The sequence below is a fragment of the Cardiocondyla obscurior genome, linkage group LG03 (assembly GCF_019399895.1).
Source record: "Cardiocondyla obscurior isolate alpha-2009 linkage group LG03, Cobs3.1, whole genome shotgun sequence".
NCBI lineage: Eukaryota > Metazoa > Arthropoda > Insecta > Hymenoptera > Formicidae > Cardiocondyla > Cardiocondyla obscurior.
The window spans coordinates 7,205,621-7,215,412 of NC_091866.1; the positions used below are offsets into that span (position 1 = coordinate 7,205,621).

General features: G+C 40.1%; 2 protein-coding genes across 2 annotated transcripts; one reads left to right on the plus strand and one right to left on the minus strand.

Annotated features, from left to right (window-relative positions):
- Positions 1 to 818: 818 nt before the first annotated feature.
- On the minus strand, positions 819 to 2,975 carry LOC139113901 (uncharacterized). Its single transcript, XM_070675347.1, has 4 exons — positions 2,957 to 2,975; positions 1,429 to 2,288; positions 1,063 to 1,298; positions 819 to 948 (listed from the first exon to the last, which is right to left on the minus strand). Exons 1-4 carry the CDS (start codon positions 2,973 to 2,975, stop codon positions 819 to 821), a joined length of 1,245 nt encoding a protein of 414 aa, XP_070531448.1.
- A 797-nt stretch (positions 2,976 to 3,772) lies between these two features.
- On the plus strand, positions 3,773 to 4,765 carry LOC139113902 (uncharacterized). The gene has a single exon (XM_070675348.1). It carries the CDS (start codon positions 3,773 to 3,775, stop codon positions 4,763 to 4,765), a length of 993 nt encoding a protein of 330 aa, XP_070531449.1.
- Positions 4,766 to 9,792: the final 5,027 nt, after the last annotated feature.

Here is a 9,792-nt window from a genome sequence, read left to right on the forward strand (position 1 = left end):
ATACCGAATCAACAAGAACCTAACCTGATTCAGTTAATAATTAATAAAATGCAGGGACACGCTTTCACCGCAGTAGAAGGCATTAGTTTTCCTTTTCTATCGTCATTAACTTCACATTTAAAGAAAATCTTCGGACCAAATAAATCGCTTAATCAATACCGCAAAGAGTTAGGAAATTTATTCATGACTGCGAATGAAAATATTTTTGATTACGTACACTGTTAGAAATTTCTTATTGACTTTTAATTAAAATGTAAAGGAAGCATGTGGTTAGGCCCGTAAATAAAATGTAATGAACACTGAATATGAGTATTCATTTACTGATGTCTTAAATTTCATTAAGAAATGTAATGAACACTGTATATAAATATTCATTTACTGATGTCTTAATATTTTTAATTAATTCATTTACTGATTTCTTAAATTTCATAATAAAAATTATGAAATTTAAGACATCAGTAAATGAATTAATTATGAAATTTAAGACATCAGTAAATGAATTAATTATGAAATTTCATAATTTTAATTATGGAATTTAAGACATCAGTAAATGAATACTCATATACAGTGTTCATTACATTTTATTTACGGGCCTAACCACATGCTTCCTTTACATTTTAATTAAAAGTCAATAAGAAATGTCTATTTTATTGTTATAATTATATTTTTTTATTTAAATGTAATAGGGTTTATAATTATAATTATAATATATTATATACACTGTTAGAAAAAACCTTAAACCTTAAACCTTAATTATAAAATATAATGATTTATAAAGTTTAATTAAAGTTAAAGTAAAAGTTTAAGTTAACATTGTTTTATAAGTCAGGAAATAAAGAAAGTGCCGCTTTTGCAAGATTGAATACATCCGTGTCAAATGATTTGCCCTTACGCTTGCTTTTTATGCTTTTTTTCCCACCGGTGATGGGATTAATGTTCAGAAAGACTCTAAAAGAATGCATTTAAATAAAATATTAATAACAATAATAAATCCAATTGTGCACTTTATTATAATAAAGAAAAAACTATAGAAAAAACTTTACACTTTATTCAATGGTATACCTTTGAATAAATTCTAAAGTTTTTTCTATTTCTCTAGGATAACAGTAACCGAATACGTAATATGTTAAAAAACATATCAAAATTCCTTGCGAAACGTCGTCGCAAAATATTAAAGTGTTTTTTTCGAAGACAACAGTGCATATAGCATTAGTATCATACAGTGACGTTCCTCTGATAATTAAGACAGGATAATTGGAATTGGGAATTGACAACACATTTGTATCTGCTGTATCTACCTGTAATAATATAATATGTCATACTTTTAATACAGGTATTAAATATAAAAAATATTATTATTTACGCTAGTTATTTTAAATAAAAAGCTTGTATCTTCTTTAAAATGTTCTACTAGCAACGGAAAATAACTAGTATTTTTGGTGTGTTATTCTTCGTTATCTGTACAGCCGCTTTGCATTCATTTATAATGTTAGTCATATTTCCAGATTTTTTCTTTAAAAATTTAAGGTATTGCCGAATAGGCTTAACTTTTGTATTTAGTGAGTTTGACCAAATATTCGTAACATCTTTTCCAAGTAAGGTAGAACTATGTTGCAATAAAAAATCTGAGTCTTTTAAAAAAGGCCAATCAATTAACAATTCTTCAATTTTTTTTGATTTTTCATTTATGATACCTCTTACAGTTGGATATGTGTCTATCATTAAATGATTAACTGTTTTTGTATCTCTTTCCACATTAGCAAATAATTCCAATAATTGAATACGTTTTTCTTCTTGTGATTTGGAATCCTCTGTAGGAGGTAATTTAGGTGCATATGCAATGCATCCGTATTGATCTCTACGTTGTGATATGGCAGTTTGTTTTTTCCTTTCTTCTAGCTCTGCATCGTCGCTATCGGAACTAAATGCTCTTTTTTTGTTTCTTGTATGCTTCATGTACTGAACGCAGTTATATATTTGCATTCTTAGCGATTCTATGCCACTACCCCACTGTTGATTATCTATTGTGTCTTTAAAAGATTTTGGGTACGTATTACAAATGTTCAACGCTATTTTTTCAGCCATACCTCTTGACGTTTGTTTAAGTTCGTTTAACATATAATCTGCGACAACTCGATTAATCGTTTGTCTTTGTGAAGGCAGTAGTTTTTCTCCTCTTTCGCAAGTACAAAGTATCGTATTAGGAACTTTGTCCCATACGCCTGTTTTTAAATTTAAAACGCATGAATTTTTGGAATTATTTGACGATGTCGATGTACTTGGTGATGCTGTAATAAAAATAATAATAAAAGTACAAAAAAATATAGAAACGGGAAAATATATTCTCTTACAATATTGAACACAATATATATATGTGGCGGATCCCTCCGACGCTACACGTCGGATGACGCCACCTCACACGTTACCGGCCGTGCGAAGGAGGAAGCAAACTTTAATACCGCGACCCTTCTTCTAAATAATTATTTACTCCGTGATCGGACTTTGAAATGGACTTTGTCTCGGGACTTTCCTCAACGAACTTCCGGGACTATCCCGATTTACTTTTCAGAGACAATAGCTCTGAAGGCTCGTTGCATCAGCCGAGCCCTCAGAGTCCCTCCGAATCTCATAGCGAGCACATCGCTCAGTTGTCGTCTTCTACGACACTTTACCTTGTATAATTCATTCGTATCACCGCGCTCCAGTTTGTGCATCAAGTGCATGTGTGCTAATCACTCTGCGTTCTCAAGCCTGGCCAGGCTCTATTGCGTACACAAATTGCGAGCAGCGAAACGCGAATTGCGAACCGCAAGCTGTGAACTGCGAGTTCCTTGCGCTTGCTGCCGACAACATTCTTCCGCCGTTGCGGAATACAGATAAGTCAGACGCGGTCTATACTGATCCGCTTTTGTTTCCTCAATGAGAGGACTGCTTCTCTTTATAATTTGCGCTTTACTTTTTATCGTTTTTGTCATTGCTTGTTATTTTCTTTACTTGTTTATTAAATATATCTGATCTTATTTTGTAAACTTGTCAAGTGTCTGTCTTTATGTCTTAAACTGTGACCCCCTTATTCTGCGCGACTTGTAGCGCCGGCTGGACACCGTCAACGTCCACATTGGTGACCCCGACGTGATTTTAAACGTCACTTTTCTGCACTCCTTGATTTTGATCCCTCTGATCTGGCGATCACAATCAGGGTACGCAGCTTTGCAAAAGAAAGAAGTTTGGCATTACTTGGCCAATACATTGACATAAAGGCAATCACTCCTTATATTTTTTGTGTGTTTTTATCAATTTAGCGAACTCCGGACTTGGTGTCGAGACATCCTTCGAGTCCGATACTCTCATTAAGATTTTTTTTTTTATTTTTGGCATTTGTTACAAGGGACCTCTCTTTTGTTTTTACCTTGATTAATTACAAATTCATTACCGCCCTGGGATTTAAATAAAGTGCCTAATTGTGCAAATCCTTATTTTCGGATTATCGTCTGATTTTTGATTTTGATTTTTGTTTTATTTTACTTTTATTACTATTCTCTGGGTCCCTTTTGTGAGTTTGCTATTATATTATATATCCGGTGACTTTTGGTACGGCGTTATCACTTCCTGTGACTTGACGCACGGTTCCTTTGTCTTCTTAACTTTTGTCTTGTTGCGTCAGCCTTCGCTGACTCAGGCCGTTACAGATACGGGTTCGGTTCCGTCGCGCCAGATAATTGATACTGTCGATAGCTCGACAGTGAGTCGGAAACCTAAGAAGAAAAAGAGGATGTCCAATCCGCCGGTATTGACTCCTCAAGTTTCGCCAAGTAGCACTAACGAACAAAACAAGTCACAGGAAAATACCGCCACGCCATTACCTACCAAGAATATGGCGATGCAATCGGTGTCCGGTAGCCACGTGGCTGCTGCCGATGAATCAACCGATGCTATTAAAAACTGTAAACTGCCACCTTTCTGGAAGGAGAACCCGGAGCTTTGGTTTTTCCAGGTTGAATCTGCCTTCCAGATCAACCGCGTCACAAATGACGACTTTAAATACCACATGGTGGTATCTAAACTAGACTCCGACTCCCTTCAGGAAGTGGCAGATATTATCAAGTCACCGCCGCGAGAACGCAAATATGCGGGCCTTAAAAAGGCAATCCTTGACCGATTCATGGATTCAGCCGACCGTCAAATGAGAAAGCTGCTCACCCAACTAGAGCTTGGTGATCGAAAACCATCGCAATTACTCCGTCGCATGCGATCTCTCGCGGACAATCGCGCTTCGGAAGATGTCCTTCGCGTAAAATGGATGGACCTGCTGCCTTCCAGTGCGCAGCGTCTTTTACGGTTTTTCAAGACATCCTCGCTGGATGAGCTTGCGGCCGCGGCAGACGAGCTCCTAGAGGACAATACGAATCCCACGGTTTTAGCCGTATCCTCCAATAAAGTCCAGACAGAAACTAATCCTGTCCTTCCTGCCGGCTCCGTGGATCCTTCAATCCAAGCCACACTTTTGGCTCTGCAGACGTCCGTGTCACAGCTCATCGGACTCAATCGCGACCTTCTCAATCAAATGAAGGCGTTAACCACTTTCAATCGCGACCGTCGAACCCGCGAGCGATCACAATCTCAATCTCGGTCACGACCGCGCTTCCGCGAGGCCCCCTCTGATATTTGCCGCTATCATCAGCGATGGGGACCCATGGCTTTACGTTGCATTCAGCCATGCAAATTTGTACAAAAGGCTTCCCCCTCAACCGCGTCGGGAAACTAGATGCGCCAACGCACGTTCAGGCGGCTACCGTTGGCCTTCCCAACTCGGAAAAACGCCTAATCGTTTTTGATCGAGCTTCGGGAATTGAGTTTTTAATTGACTCCGGCTCTTCCATCTCGTTAATACCACGCGGCGAGATGAATATCAAACCAAATCCCAAACTCACGCTCTTTGCGGCTAACTCAACGCGCATAAAGACCTACGGTCAACAAGGTCTCACCGTCAATCTTTCTCTCAGACGGGATTTTAGATGGAACTTCATTATTGCTGATATCACCACAGCTATTTTGGGAGCAGACTTCCTCGCGCGTTATGGTCTTCTTATAGACCTTAAGAATAAGAAACTCGTCGATTCTAAGACAAGCGTGTCTGCCATTGGCTTTTGTAAAACGGTGCGAGATTATAATATCTCACACGTTGAGAAACGCCCTATTCCGGAGGGACCTTTCAGGGACAACTACGACAAGCTACTCCAGGAATATGCGGACATCGCTTCATCAACTACATTGACTTTCACGGACAACCCGATTGCTGTTCGCCACCACATTATTACTCAAGGACCTCCGACTTACGAGCGACCTCGTCGGCTCATCGGTGATCGGCTCAACGCAGCAAGGAATGAATTCAACAATCTGCTGGATAAAGGCGTCATTCGTCCATCATCAAGTCAATGGGCCAGCCCACTTCACCTTGTCTCCAAGCCCCTGGGTGGTTGGAGAGTCACGGGTGATTACAGACGCCTAAACGCCCAAACAATTCCGGACCGTTACCCGCTGCCTATCATCGAGGATCTATTGCAAGACTGTGAAGGAAACAGAGTCTTCAGCACAATAGACCTACAAAAGGCATACTACCAAGTGCCGGTAGCAGCAGAAGACATCGAGAAGACAGCCGTCACAACTCCCTTCGGCCTTTTCGAGTTTCTTGGCATGCCCATGGGACTTCGCAACGCCTCTCAGACTTTCCAGAGGGTTATGAACAACCTTCTGCGAGAACTACCATTCGTCAGGAGCTACTTGGATGACCTGCTCGTGCTCTCCTCCTCACATGAAGAACATCTCAAACACTTGAAACAGCTGTTCCAGTTACTCCGAGAAAACAATTTATCCATCAACCTGGAGAAGTGCTGCTTCGGAGAAGCATCTGTAAATTTCCTGGGATTCACGATCTCCGAGCAAGGATACGAACCTCCACAACGCAAGGTTCAGGCTATTCGTGAATTTCCTAAACCACAGACTTTCACTCAACTGCGGCGATTCCTCGGAATGCTCAACTATTACAGGAGATGCATTCCTCACGCGGCTTCTACACAAGCTCCATTGCACGATCTCCTTAAGAACGTTCCGAGGAAAAGCAAGAAAGACATCGTGTGGACTCCAGAAACCAATCAAGCCTTTGAAGACTGCAAGGATGCCATAGTCCATGCTTGCAAGCTTGCCTTTCTCGACAACACGGCACCTCTGACTCTTACAACGGATGCTTCGGACACAGCAATCGGTGCCTCACTCGAACAAGAAATCAACGGTGTTTCCAAACCCATCGGATTTTTCTCTCGCAAACTGAGCGACACGGAGAAAAGATACAGCACCTACGACAGAGAGTTACTGGCAATCTTCGCCTCCATCAAATTCTTTCAACGATTCTTGGAAGGTCGCAGCTTCACCATCAGGACAGACCACAAACCATTGGTTTACGCTGATCAACAGCGCTCGGACAAAGCCTCACCACGACAAGCTCGCCAACTCGATTATATCCTGCAATTTAATGCGCACATAGTGCATCTTAAAGGACAGGATAACAGTGTGGCAGATTCTCTCTCACGAACGTGCACCATCGACATGCCAACTCAGCTTGACACTCGCACGATTCACGAGGCTCAATCAAGAGACAACCAGCTTCAAGAAGTTCTCCTCAACTCTTCGCTCAACCTTCAGAATCTCTTCATCGATGGATTCAACATCTTCTGCAACACCTCCGACGGACTAGTACGACCATATCTTCCGCAGGATCTTCGACGCACCGCATTTGATGTCATACACGGTTTATCTCATCCCAGCAACAGAACAACTCTGAAAACCATCAAGTCAAAATTCTGCTGGCCTAACATCAATTCAGACATTGCTCTTTGGACACGAACCTGTGAATCGTGCCAACGTGCCAAAGTCTCCAAACATAACCGTACGGCTCTCGACAAATTTACGTGCCCTGACAACCGCTTCGAGCACATACATTTGGACATCATCAAAATGCCGCTTTGTCAAGATTACCAATATTGCTTGACCGTCATCGATCGCTTCACCAGATGGCCTGTCGTCGTTCCATTGAAAAACATCTCTGCCCGCACAGTCGCCGACGCTTTCTTCAATTCATGGATTTGTGTTTACGGAACACCTCTCACAATTACTTCGGATCAAGGAAGTCAATTTGAATCTGCTCTTTTCTCCTGTCTGGCCTCATCCATGGGAGCTCATCGGATTCATACAACGCCATATCACCCACAGGCTAACGGAATTGTTGAACGCCTTCATCGTACACTCAAAACAGCTTTAATGTGCGACCCACACACACCATGGCCTACGTTGCTTCCTTCAGTATTACTCGGACTCAGAACTGCACATAAGGAGGACCTGGACGCCTCCCCTGCAGAGATGCTTTATGGAACCACACTTCGCTTACCAGGAGAATTCTTTGTGACACACTCCTCACAAGCAAATCCTACCGAGTTCTTAAATAACTACCAACGCTTGATTCAAACAATTAAGCCAGTACCAACATCCCATCACTCGACAACCAAGCCATTCCAGTATCCTGAGCTTTCAACGTGCACCCACGTCTTCAAGCGAGTGGACACTATCAGAAGACCTCTTCAACCACCATATACGGGACCTCACAAGATCATCAAGCGACTCAACGACAAGACATACGTCATCAAAATTGATGGACTGGAGAAAGTCGTTTCTACAGATTCTTTGAAACCAGCTTTCATAGAATCTCATGTCAATGACCAAACAACGGCATCCCGGACTCATACCAGCTCTTCTGAAGATCTTGTCTTCTCAACACCTGAAGACCCTAAACCATCATCTTCAAGACCACGAAGAGTATCGTTCCCTTCTCTGGATGATCAGGAAACTGGAGGGGGAGTGGTTGTGGCGGATCCCTCCGACGCTACACGTCGGATGACGCCACCTCACACGTTACCGGCCGTGCGAAGGAGGAAGCAAACTTTAATACCGCGACCCTTCTTCTAAATAATTATTTACTCCGTGATCGGACTTTGAAATGGACTTTGTCTCGGGACTTTCCTCAACGAACTTCCGGGACTATCCCGATTTACTTTTCAGAGACAATAGCTCTGAAGGCTCGTTGCATCAGCCGAGCCCTCAGAGTCCCTCCGAATCTCATAGCGAGCACATCGCTCAGTTGTCGTCTTCTACGACACTTTACCTTGTATAATTCATTCGTATCACCGCGCTCCAGTTTGTGCATCAAGTGCATGTGTGCTAATCACTCTGCGTTCTCAAGCCTGGCCAGGCTCTATTGCGTACACAAATTGCGAGCAGCGAAACGCGAATTGCGAACCGCAAGCTGTGAACTGCGAGTTCCTTGCGCTTGCTGCCGACAACATTCTTCCGCCGTTGCGGAATACAGATAAGTCAGACGCGGTCTATACTGATCCGCTTTTGTTTCCTCAATGAGAGGACTGCTTCTCTTTATAATTTGCGCTTTACTTTTTATCGTTTTTGTCATTGCTTGTTATTTTCTTTACTTGTTTATTAAATATATCTGATCTTATTTTGTAAACTTGTCAAGTGTCTGTCTTTATGTCTTAAACTGTGACCCCCTTATTCTGCGCGACTTGTAGCGCCGGCTGGACACCGTCAACGTCCACATATATATATATATATATAATGTACCTAGCAAATTATTTGGTTCAACATCGTCTAAATAATCTTTATCATAGTCTCTTCTTTTGAACATTTCAAATGTTTCGTTTTTATTCTGAATTTGTAATATTATAGGACTAACGCTTAATTGTGATGTTTCGTTTTTATTCTGAATTTGTAATACTATAGGAGTAACGCTTAATTGTGATAACTGGATTAAGATATCGTCGTCATCAATTTCTGTTCCATCTTCTTGTAACGTCACCTATAGGTGACGGTAAATTAATTATTTTCATTATTAATTTTATATAGTAAAAAAGATATTGCATACATTGTTTGCTAATGAAAAGGATTTTCCTTAATAGTTATAAAATTAATAATGAAAATAATTAATTTGCCGTGAAATCACCATCAGAAGGAAGATTAAGTTTCTTAATTGCAATTTCAATTACTTGGGAAAGTTTTTCAGCATTTATTATTATTCTTTTGGATTGTAATGATTGAATTTTGAATAAAGGCATTTTGAAATCTGAAAAAAGTATAATTTCTTAATGTTTAATATATTCTTTTATAAATGTTAGTAATAAACAGTTATTATTAGTATAAACATAATTCTATAGTAACAAGCAGTATTACAACGCTATGAAATTGATCTTATCCATATCATTTATGTGAAACGTTTATATATTTGATTACAAATGATGAGATACAAAACCATAACATGGTTTAATACATAACATATTTCCTAAGTTATATACATGCATAGGTTTAAAATTCTTCATTTCTTCCAAGGAAAGACAGTCATAACCAATTATTCGACCCAGTTCATAAGCTCTTAGAGATGGTATAAAAAAATTCTCTATCACTTCTAACACAACATAAACGTTCATGTCAGTAGTACAAAAAAACAAGCAAATCTTTCCAAGACATATATTATTTTCGAAACCATCTTGGCATATTAATAAAACATGCTCTTTAATGTAGTCTGTACCTTTAAAATTAACTCTGGTGCATTGTTGGATGTCGTCAGGTAAATTCATTTTTCTTGTGGCCGTTTTAATATCTTCGTGATACAAGTTTATGTTAAAATCACTAAGTTCGAATACTTTTGACTCAAGTCTTCTATCAGCTCCCAGTCGT

Coding starts and splice junctions, on each gene's coding strand:
- LOC139113901 (XM_070675347.1), bottom strand. Junction 1,299..1,428: donor ATAACACACCAAAAATACTA/GTTATTTTCCGT, acceptor ATATTATTACAG/GTAGATACAGCAGATACAAA. Junction 949..1,062: donor ACTTTAGAATTTATTCAAAG/GTATACCATTGA, acceptor GCATTCTTTTAG/AGTCTTTCTGAACATTAATC.
- LOC139113902 (XM_070675348.1), top strand. CDS start 3,773: ATGTCCAATCCGCCGGTATTGACTCCTCAAGTTTCGCCAAGTAGCACT.